At 44.3% G+C, this 16955-nt stretch overlaps 1 protein-coding gene across 1 annotated transcript; it reads left to right on the top strand.

Annotated features, from left to right (window-relative positions):
• The first annotated feature begins 657 nt into the window (after positions 1–657).
• Positions 658–16197, top strand: LOC135521820 (threonine--tRNA ligase 1, cytoplasmic-like). Its single transcript, XM_064947568.1, has 18 exons — positions 658–961; positions 1494–1675; positions 2264–2378; positions 2510–2631; positions 3051–3159; positions 3612–3676; positions 3815–3893; positions 7542–7688; positions 7937–8035; positions 9072–9238; positions 9325–9487; positions 9974–10111; positions 10633–10710; positions 10821–10921; positions 14704–14805; positions 14897–14969; positions 15760–15874; positions 15981–16197. The coding sequence occupies exons 1-18, from the start codon at positions 878–880 to the stop codon at positions 16121–16123; spliced, it is 2082 nt and encodes a 693-aa protein (XP_064803640.1). The 5' UTR covers positions 658–877; the 3' UTR covers positions 16124–16197.
• Positions 16198–16955: the final 758 nt, after the last annotated feature.

The following is a 16955-nucleotide window of genomic DNA, read 5'->3' as shown; positions in this document are numbered from 1 at the left end:
TAACTATTATACACAGACGTCTACAACCACTGAGCTTTGAACCAATATACCTTATGTGGAAAGAAATAACGAAACCCTATTGATCATATCACCATGCGCTCGTTATTGGTGTCTTGAATGTACGAATTGAGATGCCAGTGGCAAGGCTTCTCAAACCAATCCTGGTTATATGCTACTTTATATTAAAACAATGTAAACGAGGCTATTCATACTATTGCTTCCAGAAGTCTGTTGAAAGTAGCCTCATTTCTGCCCCACGTTAGAGGCGAGTACTTTTGAGCTATGCGCGTGTAATAGCCTAATAACGGTGCTCTGAGCTACAATATTCTCTGCTCTTCCTCCATCTTTATGCGGCCAATCAATGAATGGATGTGTGTTACTTGCTGGCTCTCACAGGGACCAACCCTGTTGCCTCACCGTTGATCAATTCTCTTCAGGCGCTGCAAAGATACAGTGATCTCCTCATATTGGGATGGGTTTCTTGGAACGCTCCACTCTTGATCTTGGGCGTAATTTGACCAAATGTAGGAATTGAGCATATAACTAGATGCAGGTCCGTTTCATGGATAGTTGGTTTAGATTAATGCTGTGAAGTTAGTCTCGTGTACCTGAAAGTGATCTATCCGAATGTTAAATACAGATTAGTGGGCGCCACTGAGGTGTATAAATTAACGGTGAGCGCGCTTTCATTGTTGACGCTCACCAACGTGCGCGCACTTGCCAACGTCAAGTTTCCGCCCTCTTCCCTTGCTGGCCAATCACTTTTCTTCCCCATCTACTTCATTCTTCCGGTATTATGGCCGCTTGCAGTGTAAGGGACAACGAGTGTGAAATGTTATGATTATGAAAAGTTTTCGGTGAAACCGGTGGATTAAGGATGCTCGTAACCGTGATGTTACGGTTTCCCGTCTGTCGGCCGTCAGTTCGGGCAGTGCTTCACTGTCAGAGGCGCTTTAGCAAGGTGTGCAACCTTATTAAACCGTTTTCTGTTATGAGATGTAGCTGTACTGGCCTGCTGAGTACAGTATCATTGGGTTGTGTAGCCAGCCTTCTCCAAATCAGTGGTGTAGTATTGTCCTATGACCGCTCAGGTACATAGGTGTGGGTTTGTCAAACCATTGGATGGATCTATGAATAGCCCTGAGAGTTCTGACGGCCAAACAAGACTGCGCTGTAAACTGTCATGTCATTTGTGTCTTTGTGTGACCACAAGGTTATACATTTTTTTAGGGGTGTTTGGTGGGAGGGGACAGTTCTCAATTAAGCATATTATTGGGTTCTCTCGCTCTCTCTGAAATATGCAACTACTAATGTATGTATGATCATAATACCATCCATTTTGTTATGAATGCCATATGTGTATAGATTTGATTTAAAACGATTACATGGTAATAATATGATCCCCTTGTCTGTATTGTTGTTGTTCATATTGACCCCTGTGCTCTCTTCTTTCCTATTCCCTTGTTTCCTAATTTCTTCCCCTCTGCCTTTAGATACAGGCATCCCCTGCTCTGTCTGAGCGTGTGCGTGTGTTTGAGTCTCTCAGAGAGAGGCAGGGACAGCAGAGGACAAGCGGCACCATGAAACAGGCCTTCAGCGTCCGATTGGCTGATGGCAGGACGATGAATGGCACCACAGGCGTGACCACGCCGTCAATCATCGCTCAAAACGCACGGTTAGCCTCTCAGATGTGTGTGTGTGTGTGTGTGTGTGTGTGTGTGTTATTCAGAATCCTAAAAGTCAGGGAAGGGTTATACCCAGTGCTTGACTTGGAATTCAATAGGTGCTGGTACTGTTTTATATTTAGGTAAAGGAACACTGAAATCCTTTTGAGCTAATATTCTATAAGAGGTGCAGGAACTCAAGCAGCAGAAATGTTGAGGTGCTGGTACTCTGCTCCATTGAGCTTATGTCCCAATTCAAGCACTGTTTATCCCTCAGAACACGTGTTGTGTTTAGACAGGCAGCCCAATTCTCTTATTTTTTTCCGCTATTTGGTCCTTTGATTCATCAGATCTTTTCACATCAGGTCGTTTTCAGAGCAGAGTCAAAATACCAATTAGTGGAAAAAAATATCATAATTGGGCTGCCTGTCTAAATGCAGCCTTAGTAACTCCCTGCAGAATCCTACAGGCCTTTCTCAGTCCCTGGGACACATAGGTGTCCCATCTCTTTGCTTTCAGATTGGAATTAGGTGAAATTGGATAGGTGTAAGCAAACATACTGACATTGTCTCTAACCCTCCAACACTCCATGTCTGCAGTGTGAAAGGTGCTCTGGTCTGCAGGGTGAATGGAGAGCTGTGGGAGCTGCTTCGCCCCCTGGAGGCTGACTGTGAACTACAGCTGCTAGGCTTCAACACCACAGAGGGCAAACAGGTACTTACTAACGACATTCTCATTCATCTAACCCAATAGAAGATGTTACATGTAGAGGAGGCAGAGGTTGACCTCTTCTCTATCTTATCCCCTCTCGCTCATCTCTTTCATTTTCTCCCTTTCTCCCCCAGGCGGTGTGGAGGACAGGAGCGTGTGTTGTGGGGTGGGTGTTTGAGAGGGTGTTTGGGGTGGATGTGTGCAGAGAGGGCGTGTCAGAGTCCGGCCTCTACTGTGACCACCTCCCGGAGAACAGGTAAGACATTTCCTTCTCTTTGTAATATAATATATGCCATTTTGCAGATGCTTTTATCCAAAGCAACTTAGTCATGACATTTCACCCCACTAACCATCCCCTGATCTTTTGGCACCCCTTTAAGACAGAAAAGCTGCTTTGAGGGAGGGATGCATTTGTTCTCTAACAGAGCCCCTAGGAGCAGCTATCATGTAAATGGGATATTTTTATTTTAATACATTTGCTAAAATGTCTTAAACTGTTTTTGCTTCGTCATTATGGGTCTTGTGGATAGATTGAGGGGGGGGGACGGACGATTGAATCCATTTTAGAATAAGGCTGTAACGTAGCAAAATGTAGAAGAAGTTGAGTGGTTTGAATACTTTCCGAATTCACTGTATACACAGAGAAACAGTACTTACCCCTGGTCTCTCTCCCAGTGCCCTGTCCCTAGCTGAGCTAGAGGAGAGATGTAAGGAGGCCGCTGGCCAGAAGCTTCCTCTCTCCAGACTGGAGCTGAACAGGCAGGAAGTTACAGAGCTCTTCCAGGTCAGAGGTCATTGGCTCTGTTTGTCTGTCATTGGCTGCATCTGAAATGGCATCCTATTTCTTATGTAGTTCCCTATATAGGGAATAGGGTGCCATTTAGGACATTACCATTGTGGTTGGAAACAGGCATTTGGATCAATACCAGTACTATTTTGGACCTTACCTGCACTAAATGTATTTGGCTTAGTGTTTGGTTAGTCGTGTAATGACGCAGGGATAGTATGAAGTTGGTACAGAATGAGACATTTGATGGCATTACAGTTATGGCCCACAGTATTCTAGAATGTAGGTGTGTTGCCTTGCTCCCACCTGTAGCAGCTTGTGGAATTGACTGTTTACATGTGTTGTCTTTAACCTCTGTAATGGTCATCTAGGAATGTCTGTCATTCAAGGGGTGTGGCCGTGATACACTAGTGTGTATGTGTACTAACTGACTTTGTTCTGTCATCTAGGACAATGCATTGAGACTCCAGTTGATTGAAGAACAGATGAGTGGACCTACTCTCACAGTCTACAGGTTTGTTGCTCAACATCTCACAGCCTGATACAACACACACACCACATGGTAATGCTACAGTCATGGTCTGTTTTTAAGGAGAAATGACTGTATACTAGAATGATATGTCCATCTCTTCCTGTTCCGTGTGTGGGTCAGGTGTGGAGACAGCATAGGAGTCTGCAATGGTCCTCTCCTCCCTAACACTGGTCTCCTCAAGGTCTTCAAGATGCTGCAGGTGTGTGTGTGTGTGTCAACCTGCTTGCATATCAGTTCAGTGAGGACTATACTGTTCTTGTCTTCTTCTCATGACATCTAAACTACACTGGATGTACAAATTGAATGTACAGGATAAGAAAACAACAGTAAAATGGGTTTCCATCGCATTTTCATCTCTACTGATGGTTTTGTCACAAACCATGTTGAGTTATGTAGCGAATGTTCCCACTCTGGTCCGGGCATGTGTGCTGTAGCCAACAGCTGGCACAGAGTGGGTATAGCCTACATGATGAGATTATTATGGACAAAAGAGCAAGATTCTTTTTATTTGTCAAAAGGCAGCCAAGCATCAGACCCTTGATACAGTATTTGGAAAGGAGCATCAAGCTCATCACCTTGTGTTTTCACCACCCTGAAGTTTATAACTTGTTTAATCTGTACTCTAATAAACTGCATGCTTTCCTGACGTGTCATAGTGGGAGGACCACACAGACATGTCATCGCGTGACTCCAAGTTTACTTCGTTGTGATGGTTATTATATAAATATTTGCTCATAAAAGCATTTCCACTGCCATTTTAATTTTAGACACTAAATGATCCCACATTGTCTAGCGTATTTTGTCTACATTTGGAAAGTTTACTGACAAATTTGCTGTTTCCATCCAACCAACCTGGTTACAGTTTAACTCATAACATGGGCTGTGACATTACTATGCAATATAGCCATTAACTCTGACCTCTTCCTGATACTAATGTGTACTGGGGCTGCACAGGTCACACTGGAAATTCCTTACTGGTAAATGACAGTCACTTGGCAGTCACTAGCCAGTTAAACGACGCACTGGAGACTAACAAGTCAGAACAACATGTCACACGGAAGACAAGCGAAACAAAACGCTGCTTGTTTTTTTCCTAGAAGCATTAGAACTGTAGCTTGGTAGCCCGTGATGCCAACAATGGAATATTTGCTGGTGCTGAGCAATTAGTGCCTGAGGTTTGTTCAGTTTCGGTGTGATCTGGTTTATCTCTAGAGAAACTGCACATCGAGCTCACAGAAAAAATAATGAACTAAATCGAATTCAAATAATTGAACTGACGTTGGTCAATTAGTTGTTTTAAAAACCAACATTTCGGTTAATCGCTCAGCACTACTGTTTGCTTTCAAAGTGGAATTTCCATAATGGTATTGTACTGGTCAGAATGGAATTTCCACTTTCCACGCTGGGAGAGCAATAGCCACAGGATATTGTGATTGTCAGTGACCAGTTTCCTGCCCCCGCCAAGTCAAATCCTGTCGATCTTTATTGTCCCAAGGGGAAACGTGGCCCCTGCCCATTATCTGTAGAGCAGTGGTTCCAAAATGGTGGCTTGGAACCACTGCTCTACAGATAATGGGCAGGGGCTGCGTTTCCCCTTGGGACAATAAAGATTGACAGGATTTGACTCACTACCTACTGGTCAAATGTTTGGACACACCTACGCATTCAAGTGTTTTTCTTTATTTGTACTATTTTCTACATTGTTGAATAATAGTGAAGACATCAACACTATGAAATAACACATGAAATCATGTAGTAATCAAAAAAGTGTTTAACAAATCAAAATATATTTTATATTTGAGATTCTTCAAAGTAGCCACCCTTTTGCTTTGATGACTGCTTTGCACACTCTTGGCATTATCTCAACCAGCTTCAGGAGGTAGTCACCTGGAATGCATTTCAATTAACAGGTGTACCGCCTTAGTGCAGTCGCAAAAACCATCAAGCTCTATGATAAAACTGGCTCTCATGAGGACCCACACAAGAATGGAAGAGGATAAGTTCATTAGAGTTCACTGCACATCAGATTGCAGCCCAAATTAATGCTTCACAAATTTGAAGTAACGGACACATCTCAACATCAACTGTTCAGAGGGGACTGCGTGAATCAGGCCTTCATGGTCACATTGCTGCAAAGAAACCACTAAAGGACACCGATAAGAAGAAGAGACTTGCTTGGGCGAAGAAACATGAGCAATGGACATGAGACTGGTGGAAATCTGTAATTTTGTCTAAAGAGTTGGTTCCAAACGCCTTGTCTTTGTGAGACACAGTGTAGGTGAACGGATGATCTCCGCATGTGTGGTTCCCACCTTGAAGCACGGAGGAGGAGGTGTGGGGGTGCTTTGCTGGTGACAGTGTGATTTATTTAGAATACAAGGCACACTTAACCAGCATGGCTACCACCGGATTCTGCAGCGACACGTCATCCCATCTGGTTTGGGCTTGGTGGGGCTATCATTTTGTTTTTCAACAGGACAATGACCCAAAACACACCTCCAGGCTGTTTAAGGGCTATTTAACCAAGAAGGAGAGTGATGGAGTGCTGCATCAGATGACCTGGCCTCCACAATCACCCAACCTCAACCCAATTGAGATGGTTTGGGATGAGTTGGATCGCTAAGTGAAGGAAAAGCAGCCAACAAGTGCTCAGCATATGTGGGAACTCCTTCAAGACTGTTGGAAAAGCATTCCAAGTGAAGCTGGTTGAGAGAATGCCAAGTATGTGCAAAGCTGTCTTCAAGGCAAAGGGTGGCTATTTTAAAGAATCTAAAATCTAGAATATATTTTGATTTGTTTAACACTTTTTTTTGGTTACTACATAATTCCATTTGTTATTTCATAGTTGTGATGTCTTCACTATTCTACAATGTAGAAAATAGTACAAATAAAGAAAAACCCTTGAATGAGTAGGTGTCAACTCTTGACTGGTACTGTATATATTGGACACCTACTCATTTATTCAAGGGTTTTTCTTTATTTTTACTATTTATACTGTATATACTGAACAAAAATATAAATGCAACAATTTTAAAGATTTTACTGAGTTATAGTTCATGAGGAAATCATTCAATTGAAATAAAATCATCAGGCCCTAATCTATGGTTTTCACATGACTGGGAATACAGATATGCATCTGTTGGTCACAGATACCGTAAACCACCATTTGCCTCATGCAGCGCAACACATCTCCTTCGCATAGAATTGATCTCGTCACGGTATCTCTGTGCATTAAAATTGCCATCGATAAAATGCAGTTGTGTTAATTCACAATATTGACTTTAGCAAACCACTCGCCCTCCTGACGCCATACATGTGGTCTACAGTTGTGAGACTGGTTGGACTTACTGCCAAATTCTCTAAAACGACAGCTTATGGTAGAGATATTAACATGACATTTTCTGGCCACAGCTCTGGTGGACATTCCTGCAGTCAGCATGTCAATTGCACGCTCCCTATAAAACCTGAGACATCTGTGGCATTGTGTTGTGCGACACAACGGCACATTTTAGAGTGGCCTTTTATTGACCACAGCACAAGGTGCACCGGTGTAATGATCATTCTGTTTAATTAGCTTCTTGATATGCCACACCTGTTAGGTGGATGGATTATCTTGGCAAAGGAGAAATGCTCACTAACAGGGATGTAAACAAATTTGTTCACACAAATGGAGAGAAATAAGCTTTTTATGCGTATGGAACATTTCAGGGATCTTTTATTTCACCTCATGAAACATGGGCAACATTACATGTTGGTTTTTATATTTTGGTTCAGTATATTTCTCTTTTCTGCTACTCTCTCTCCTCTGTCACACTCGGTCTTGTCTGTCCCCCCTTTTTCTGTTCAGGTGTCTCCCGTAACGATGACCAATCCTGTTGGCACGTCAGGCGTGATGCGTGTGATGGGTGTGGCCTTCCCAGGAGAGAGGGAGAGGGAGGAGTGGGAGAGGGAACAGGAGGAGACACGGAAGAGAGACCACAGACGCATCGGCAAGGTGAGGTGGACGAGGAGCGGGAAGAAAAAAGATCTAGGCCCAATAAGCATAGATATATAAACAACCGGAGACAGGTTGTCATTGGCATGGCAGAGCTACTGTAGCTAGCGGAGTAGTGTAGAAACTATTGCTAACAAACTAACCTATTTTAGCAGGCTAGCTTAGCAGCTTGGCTAACTGAGAGGCAAGTGCGACGGTGTCTCAAATGGAGCGTATACTGATATGGGGGAGGTGTGTTTTGCCTCCAGGACCAGGAGCTGTTCTTCTTTAATGACGTCAGTCCTGGAAGCTGCTTCTTCCTGCCTAAAGGAGCTCACATCTACAACACACTCGCTGACTTTATCAAGGTAACACACGCGCACACACAGACGCATCACAATGTTTATGCTTGAAATGTTTGTTTTTATTGATATAAAATAGACTAACTTACACACAAATGTACTATACGTACCTATCTTACTAGCTACTGCTTCTACAAAATAGATCAGATATTCACAGGAAGCCTATCTCTGCAGCCAACTCCAACACCCCCGGAATGGTTTGTAGTTTCTCCATCAAAAAAATGCCACTGGTCTCCTGGTACCAGTTTTCACAAGTTGTCTATCTGTATTTCGTCTATGGGATAGTGTTAAATGCATAGAAATAGAATGGTTAAACCATTAACTTGAATTAGGAGTGCAGTTCTATTCATTCTATTTCTATGCATTTAACACTATCTGACAGATAAACATTGTCAAATAAACTTAATTTAATTGTTGCAAGCAGCACAGTTAGTCACCAACACTCTGGATAACATGCAGACAGCCTAACCAGCTCTGCTAGGGTGAGTAAAATGGTCAGAGTGAGGTGTTCTCTCATTTGTGTCTGGAAGTAGCTAGCAAGTTAGCCAACTTTAGCCAGTTGGGTGATTCACTGCCGTTGTGAGGTCAGAACGCTCGATCAACCCTACTCCTCGGTCAGGGCGTCCAGTGTGTGCTCTGAAAGCTCCTAGAGCGGAGCACTCTGAATTTATGAATGGAGAATCTGACAACACTCTGAATTGACGAATGCCCAGAGCGCTCTCTGAGCACACTCTGGAACTCCAGAGTGAATTTATTAACACCCCCTTAGTATTTTATATGATTTTAGAATAGAATGGCCACAACAATCAGCGAAGTACCCTTCCGTGTACACACACACACACAGCCACTAATTCAAACATCTTTACCATGACAGTGACCTCAGGACACTCCTGTTGTAGTCAGGAAATCACCCCAATTACTACACTTTGACTGTCCGTTTTCCAAATAACCCTGGATGACACACGCACAGAGAAGGAATGTGTCTGTAATAATTAAGTTGTTACATCTCTGTTCCTCCCTTTCTCTCCACCCCTCCCCCCAGACTGAGTACAGGAGGCGTGGCTTCCATGAGGTTGTGACCCCTACTCTATACAGCACTGCACTGTGGGAGCGTTCGGGTCACTGGGAACACTACAGTGAAAACATGTTTACTGTGACCGGTGACACACACACCTATGCACTCAAACCCATGAACTGTCCTGCACACTGGTGAGAACACACACACCCCTACATTCTGTCTTACTCTACCCCACACACTGTTCAGGACTTCTCAATAACAGCTCTCTCTGTTCCAGTCTGATGTTTGAGCAGCGTGTAAGGTCATGGAGGGAGCTCCCGTTGCGTTGGGCCGATTTCGGGGCACTGCATCGGAACGAGCTGTCCGGCGCTCTGGGTGGTCTCACCCGGGTCCGCAGGTTCTGCCAGGACGACGCACACATCTTCTGCACTCCTGAGCAGGTACACACCCGATTCCTGTCATTTGAAACTTTTGGGATATTTGTCTCACATTTTCCACCCTGGAATTCCTAGTATAGCAGACAGTGGGAGAAAGTTTGATTGTATCCCTGACTCCCCCAATGATTCCCTTATCCCATTAAACCACACACACACTTGCGCTTATACACACACTGATTCACATGATATTGTGAGGTTTGTTTTCCACTTTGGCTAATTCAATCACTGGAGCAGTCAATACATGAACTGTTCCTCCTCACTCATCTCTAAGTTAACCCTTAACCCCTGGACTCATCTCTTAAGTTAACCCTTAACCTCGAAAGCCCTGGACTCTCCAGTTTCACATCTGTTTATTTATAATGTCTTGTACAATGTTGCATTTACATTCTCTATTCTGTCTCCATCACTCTGTCCTCCTTTTCTGGCTGTACTCCTGCCCCCCAATCCCTTCCTGTACCCCCACCCCCCCACATACTCTCTCTCTGTCAGTTGGAGGAGGAGATCATTGCGTGTTTGGACTTTGTGAGGAGTGTGTATCGAGTATTTGGATTCTCCTTCCACTGTCTCCTCTCCACCCGACCTACACCCTGCCTGGGGGAGCCTGCACTGTGGGACCACGCTGAGCAGGTACACACACACACACACACACACACACACACACACACACACACACACCATACAGACACACACACACACACACACACACACACACACACACACACCATACAGACAGACAGATGTACACGCACAGAGCCAGCTGTGTAAATGTGTTTACTGTCCCACAAGTGATGTCTATAAATCCCAGCACATAGCCTCTATTTTAATCATAATGACATCACGTAATGAGGGACACTTATCCAATCAGTGTTGATATATGGCCATGTGGATGTGACGAACTCAAAGCCCTGTCTGTTCTGTGGCTGCTGTCTATGCTCCCTGCCTCTTCCTCTGTGGAGTAAAGCTCAGGAAATTAACACAGAGAGGAGAAGCTCAATTAAGAAATGAGATCCTTTCTTTCCATTTTTCTCTTTCCCACTTTCTTTCACTCCCCTCCCTCTTGTCCCCCCCCCCTCACTCTCCTCTCTCTCGTCCCCCCCCCCTCACTCTCCTCTCTCTCTACCTCTCTCTGTCTCTTTCTCTCTGAGCAGCAACTGGAGAGGAGTCTGCAGCAGTTTGGGGAGCGCTGGCAGTTCAACCCAGGAGATGGAGCGTTCTACGGGCCAAAGGTCAGTTACACAAGACCCTTCTGTCTGAACGTTGTGTAACGCTGCGACCCGCCCTGAACAGAGCCTTGTTATTAACACTCACACACTCCCACATCTTCCTGTTGTCCTAGATTGACATCCAGATCAAGGACGCCATTGGTCGACAGCACCAGTGTGCCACCATCCAATTAGACTTCCAGCTACCAATCAGATTTGACCTGGAGTATGTGGGGTGAGTCACTCATCTATGTCAGTTCAACCTGTGTGTTCTGGGATGTTCCCTGATGCAGCTTCTGCTCTTATCTAACTGATGGTACATTTAATTGGGATGCACATGGCTGTCAACATAATTAGACTGAGGGAATTTAAAGCGAGAATCCTAAGTTGTTGCATCTGTTTTTGGACCTATAAATGAATTTTATATTATAATCTCAGCAAAAAATAAACATCCCTTTTTCAGGACCCTGTCTTTCAAAGATAATTAGTAAAAAACAGAATAACTTCACAGATCTTTATTGTAAAGGGTTTAAACACGGTTTCCCATGCGTGTTCAATGAACCATAAACAATTAATGACCATGCACCTGTGGAACGGTCATTAAGACACTAACAGCTTACAGGCGGTAGGCAATTAAGGTCACAGTTATGAAAACTTAGGACACTAAAGAGGCCTTTCTACTGACTCTGAAAAACACCAAAAGAAAGATGCTCAGGGTCCCTGCTCATCTGCGTGAACGTGCCTTAGGCATGCTGCAAGGAAGCATGAGGACTGCAGATGTGGCCAGGGCAATAAATTGCAATATCCGTACTGTGAGACGCCTAAGACAGCGCTAAAGGGAGACAGGACGGACAGCTGATCGTCCTCACAGTGGCAGGCCACGTGTAACAACACCTGCACAGGATCGGTACATCCGAACATCACACCTGTGGGACAGGTACAGGATGGCAACAACAACTGCCCGAGTTACACCAGGAACACTCAATCCCTCCATCAGTGCTCAGACTGTCCTCAATAGGCTGAGTGAGGTTGGACTGAGGGCTTGTAGGCCTGTTGTAAGGCAGGTCCTCACCAGACATCACCGGCAACAACATCGCCTATGGGCACAAACCCACCGTCTCTGGACCAGGAAAAAAGTGCTCTTCACTGACGAGTTGTGGTTTTGTCTCACCAGGGGTGATGGTCGGATTCGCGTCTAGGGCCATTCCCCCCAGAAATGTCCGGGAACTTGCAGGTGCCTTGGTGGAGGAGTGGGGTAACATCTCACAGCAAGAACTGGCAAATCTGGTACAGTCCATGAGGAGGAGATGCACTGCAGAACTTAATGCAGCTGGTGGCCACACCAGATACTGACTGTTACTTTTGATTTTGATCCCCCCTTTGTTCAGGGACACATTATTCCATTTCTGTTAGTCACATGTCTGTGGAACTTGTTCAGTTTGTCTCAGTTGTTGAATCATGTTATGTTCATACAAATATTTACACATGTTAAGTGTACTGGAAATAAACGCAGTTGACAGTGAGAGGATGTTTATTTTTTTGCTGAGTGTTTATACGTACATACATACAGTTGAAGTTGGAAGTTTACATACACTTAGGTTAGAGTCATTAAAACTTGTTTTTCAACCATTCTACAAATTTCTTGTTAACAAACTATAGTTTTAGCAAGTCAGTTAGGACATCTACGTTGTGCATGACACAAGTAATTTTTCCAACAATTGTTTACAGACAGATTATTTCACTTAAAATTCACTGTATCACAATTCCAGTGGGTCAGAAGTTTACATACACTAAGTTGACTGTACCTTTTAAACAGCTTGGAAAATTCCAGAGAATTATGTCATGGCTTTAGAAGCTTCTAATTGAAATCATTTGAGTCAATTGGAGGTGCACCTGTGGATGTATTTCAAGGCCTACCTTCAAACTCTGTGCCTCTTTGCTTGACATCATGGGAAAATCAAATGAAATCAGCTAAGAACTCAGAATTTGTTTTTTTTTGTTCACCTCCACGAGTTTGATTTATCCTTGGGAGCAATTTCCAAATGCCTGAAGGTACCACGTTCATCTGTACAAACAATAGTACGCAAGTATAAACACCATGGGACCACACAGCTGTCATACCGCTCAGGAAGGAGACGAGTTCTGTCTCCTAAAGATGAGCGTACTTTGGTGCGAAAAGTGCAAATCAATCCCAGAACAACAGCAAAGGTCCTTGTGAAGATGCTGGAGGAAACGGATACAAAAGTGTCGGATTGTAGGATTTTTAATGAATTTATTTGCAAATTATGGTGGAAAATAAGTATTTGGTCAATAACAAAAGTTTATCTCAATACTTTGTTATATACCCTTTGTTGGCAATGACAGAGATCAAACGTTTTCTGTAAGTCTTCACAAGGTTTTCACACACTGTTGTTGGTATTTTGGCCCATTCCTCCATGCACATCTCTAGAGCAGTGATGTTTTGGGGCTGTTGCTGGGCAACACGGACTTTCAACTCCCACCAAATATTTTCTATGGGGTTGAGATCTGGAGACTGGCTAGGCCACTCCAGGACCTTGAAATGCTTCTTACGAAGCCACTCCTTCGTTGCCCGGGCGGTGTGTTTGGGATCATTGTTATGCTGAAAGACCCAGCCACGTTTCATCTTCAATGCCCTTGCTGACGGAAGGAGGTTTTCACTCAAAATCTCACCATACATGGCTCCATTCATTCTTTCTTTTACACGGATCAGTCATTCTGGTCCCTTTGCAGAAAAACAGCCCCAAAGCATGATGTTTCCACCCCCATACTTCACAGTAGGTATGGTCTTCTATGGATGCAACTTAGCATTCTTTGTCCTCCAAACACGGCGAGTTGAGTTTTTACCAAAAAGTTATATTTTGGTTTCATCTGACCATATGACATTCTTCCAATCTTCTTCTGGATCATCCAAATGCTCTCCTGCAAACTCCAGACGGGCCTGGACATGTACTGGCTTAAGCAGGGGGACACGTCTGGCACTGCAGGATTTGAGTCCCTGGCGGCGTAGTGTGTTACTGATGGTAGGCTTTGTTACTTTGGTCCCAGCTCTCTGCAGGTCATTCACTAGGTCCCCCCGTGTGGTTCTGGGATTTTTGCTTGCCGTTTTTGTGATCATTTTGACCCCACGGGGTGAGATCTTGCGTGGAGCCACAGATCGAGGGAAATTATCAGTGGTCTTGTATGTCTTCCATTTCCTAATAATTGCTCCCACAGTTGATTTATGTATGTTAGAACAGCTGAAAACTGTTGTGCTGATTTTAAAGAAGCAATAAAACTGGCCTTCTTTAGACGAGTTGAGTATCTGGAGCATCAGCATTTATGGGTTTGATTACAGCCTCAAAATTGCCAGAAAGAAAGAGCTTACTTCTAAAACTCGTCAGTCTATTCTTGTTCTGAGAAATGAAGACTATCCCATGTGAGAAATTGCCAAGAAACTGAAGATCTTGTACAACGCTGTGTACTCCTCCCGTCACAGAACAGCACAAACTGGCTATAACCAGAATAGAAAGAGGAGTGGGAGGCCCCGGTGCACAACTGAGCAAAAGGACAAGTACATTAGTGTCTAGTTTGAGAAACAGACACCTCACTAGTCTTCAACTGGCAGTTTCATTAAATAGTACCCGCAAAATACCAGTCTCAATGTCAGCAGTGAAGTGGAGACTCTGCCTAGAAAGCCAGCATCCCAGAGTTGCAAAGAAAAAGCCTTATCTCAGACTGGACAAAAGAACAGACACTGGACAATGTTTGTAAACATAAATAAACACTGTATAGCCTCATAACAAGGTTAAACAAATGTTGATATCATGGATGGTCAGTCCTTGCATCCATAGCTCTGCATTTCAGTGGTTACATTTCTCCAGGCTCATCCCTTCAGAGGTGGGGTGTCCACTTTATTGTAAGCTTTAAGATTGAAGTGATCATCTCTACCCCTTTCTCCCAACATTCTTTCTCTCTTCCCTCTCCCTTGCTCTCTTTCACCCTTTCTTTCGCTCTCAGGGGGGATGGAGAGACCCACAGGCCAGTGATGGTCCACAGAGCTGTTCTGGGATCACTGGAACGCATGATCGCTATATTGGCTGAGAATTTTGGGGGGAAATGGTGAGAAGTGTGTCTATGTCTGTGATTTGTTTAATCTAAAATGATACCGTTTTGGTTACCCACATTTCTCTTTCCTTTCCGTCTCTTTCAGGCCTCTGTGGTTGTCTCCAGCGCAGGTCATGATTATTCCTGTAGGGGGAGGTAGTGAGTCGTATGCACAACAGGTCAGGACTCATAATATCAGATCTGGGTCCATATGTATCAAGCGTCTCAGATTTGGAGTGCTGATTTAGGGTCAGTTTTGCATTTTGGATCTCAATTCTTAAGATTAAATGAAAAGGAGGAACCTGGTCCTAGATCAGCACTCCTGCTCTGAGACACATTATACACATGGCCCTTGTACTGTAGGCTGAAATCAAACCCCCCCCCCATACACGCGACCAAACACAACATGACTCAGCACACATCAAAAGCTGTAACCCTCAGTGACTCCAGAGGTCGAAGGCTAATCCAACACTGTACCCATACACGGTTCATGACTCTGAAAAGGACTTGATTTGAGGTTAATTTTGATCAGGTTCGTACATGCCACTACTCACATATCAATATATTCTACAAGTTCCATCTGCCACATGATTAATGAGCCAGCAGCAGGTAAGACCAGACACAGGAGATAACATGGAATATAGACATGTTATGTTTCTGAGGCCTTTATCGGGACACGGCTCCTGTTTCTGTTTCTGTCTTGACTTGTCTTGTAAAAAGCCTACCAGTCACAACATTGCCAATACATCCTCCTGTATGTAATGCGCATGTAGCCCCAGGGAAAAGAATCTATCAACACTGCTGATCTGGGGTCTGTCATGATGATACATAGCCAGGTAATACAGCCACCAGTGTCTCGGCCCTCAGGGTGGATTTTAAAAGGTGCCGTCCTTACTGGTATTCTACCTTAGCCTGGTTCCTGTCTCCTCTACCACCACTGTGAGTGATGTGTGTTTTGCTCTTGTTAAGGTGGTCCGACAGTTCCGCGAGGCTGGCTTCATGGCCGACGCGGATGATGACCAGGGTGCCACCTTAAATAAGAAGATCCGCTCTGCACAGCTGGCCCAGTACAACTACATATTTGGTAAGAGTGCGTAGGTGAACATGGATTAGATTACTGCCACAGCTTGTAAACAAATTGATTCAATAATTGTTTATTTCTGTGTGTGTGTGTGTGTGTGTGTGTCCAGTGGTAGGTGAGAAGGAGTGTGTGAGTGGCACGGTGAGTGTAAGGACCAGAGGGGGGAAGCAGCTAGGGAGGAGACCGACAGAGAAGGTCCTGGCATCACTCACACACCTACGAGACGCACGGAGCAACCAGGATGACTTCTAACACACACACCTGTTGTGGATGAAGAATTGCTCACTGTACTTTTGTAATAAAATATAATAACTTAAATTATAAAACTCTTCTGGATGTCTTTTGAACACTTTTTCTGTGTGTGTGTGTAACTGTCATTATGGACATGGTCATGTTAATGGGGCTGGTGTGTGTGTGTGTGTAACTGTCATTATGGACATGGTCATGTTAATGGGGCTGGTGTGTGTGTGTGTGTAAGTGTTTCATTGTGCAGCACTGGTTGGAGATGCATCCATTTTAGGAGTCTTATCAGAGGTTTCAGGCCACAGCTGTGATTGGTTGTTAATACTCAAATCGGCTCAGCCCTGTTACGTAAGACTGTCATCACTACCTTTAAAAGACTGGAATAGGAAAGGCAGGATACGCAGGGAGCGTGGGGGGATTTGACTAAAATAGGAGAGGGAGCCCTGTGTTTAGTGGAAACAGGAAAGGCAGAACGAAGGTCGGAAGGTTTGAAGTTTTTCCTTTTTTTTTAATTGAGAGACGGAGCGACGGAACGGAAAGGACATGAGTCACAACAGTGACAGAACAGCTAGGAGAGACGGGGGGGGTCACAGATCAAACACGGACTAGACTGGACAAAGAACCTCTTCAACAAAACGGCTATTGGCCAAAGGCGGCGGTTTTGTGTGCTTAGTTCTATGCGAGCACTTCACTGCCGAGACAGAGGGAGGCCGAAAGGAGTTGAATTGGGTTCAGGCCAGGGGGCTTTTGGTGTGTATCGGTCCCTAGAGCCAGACACTAAGTGGGTGACCGGACTGTGAGCATTACCAGAGGAGGAGAGGTTGGACTTGGCCCCACGTTC

Source organism: Oncorhynchus masou, chromosome 30 (genome assembly GCF_036934945.1).
Source record: "Oncorhynchus masou masou isolate Uvic2021 chromosome 30, UVic_Omas_1.1, whole genome shotgun sequence".
NCBI lineage: Eukaryota > Metazoa > Chordata > Actinopteri > Salmoniformes > Salmonidae > Oncorhynchus > Oncorhynchus masou.
This window is presented reverse-complemented; position numbering and strand designations above follow the sequence as displayed.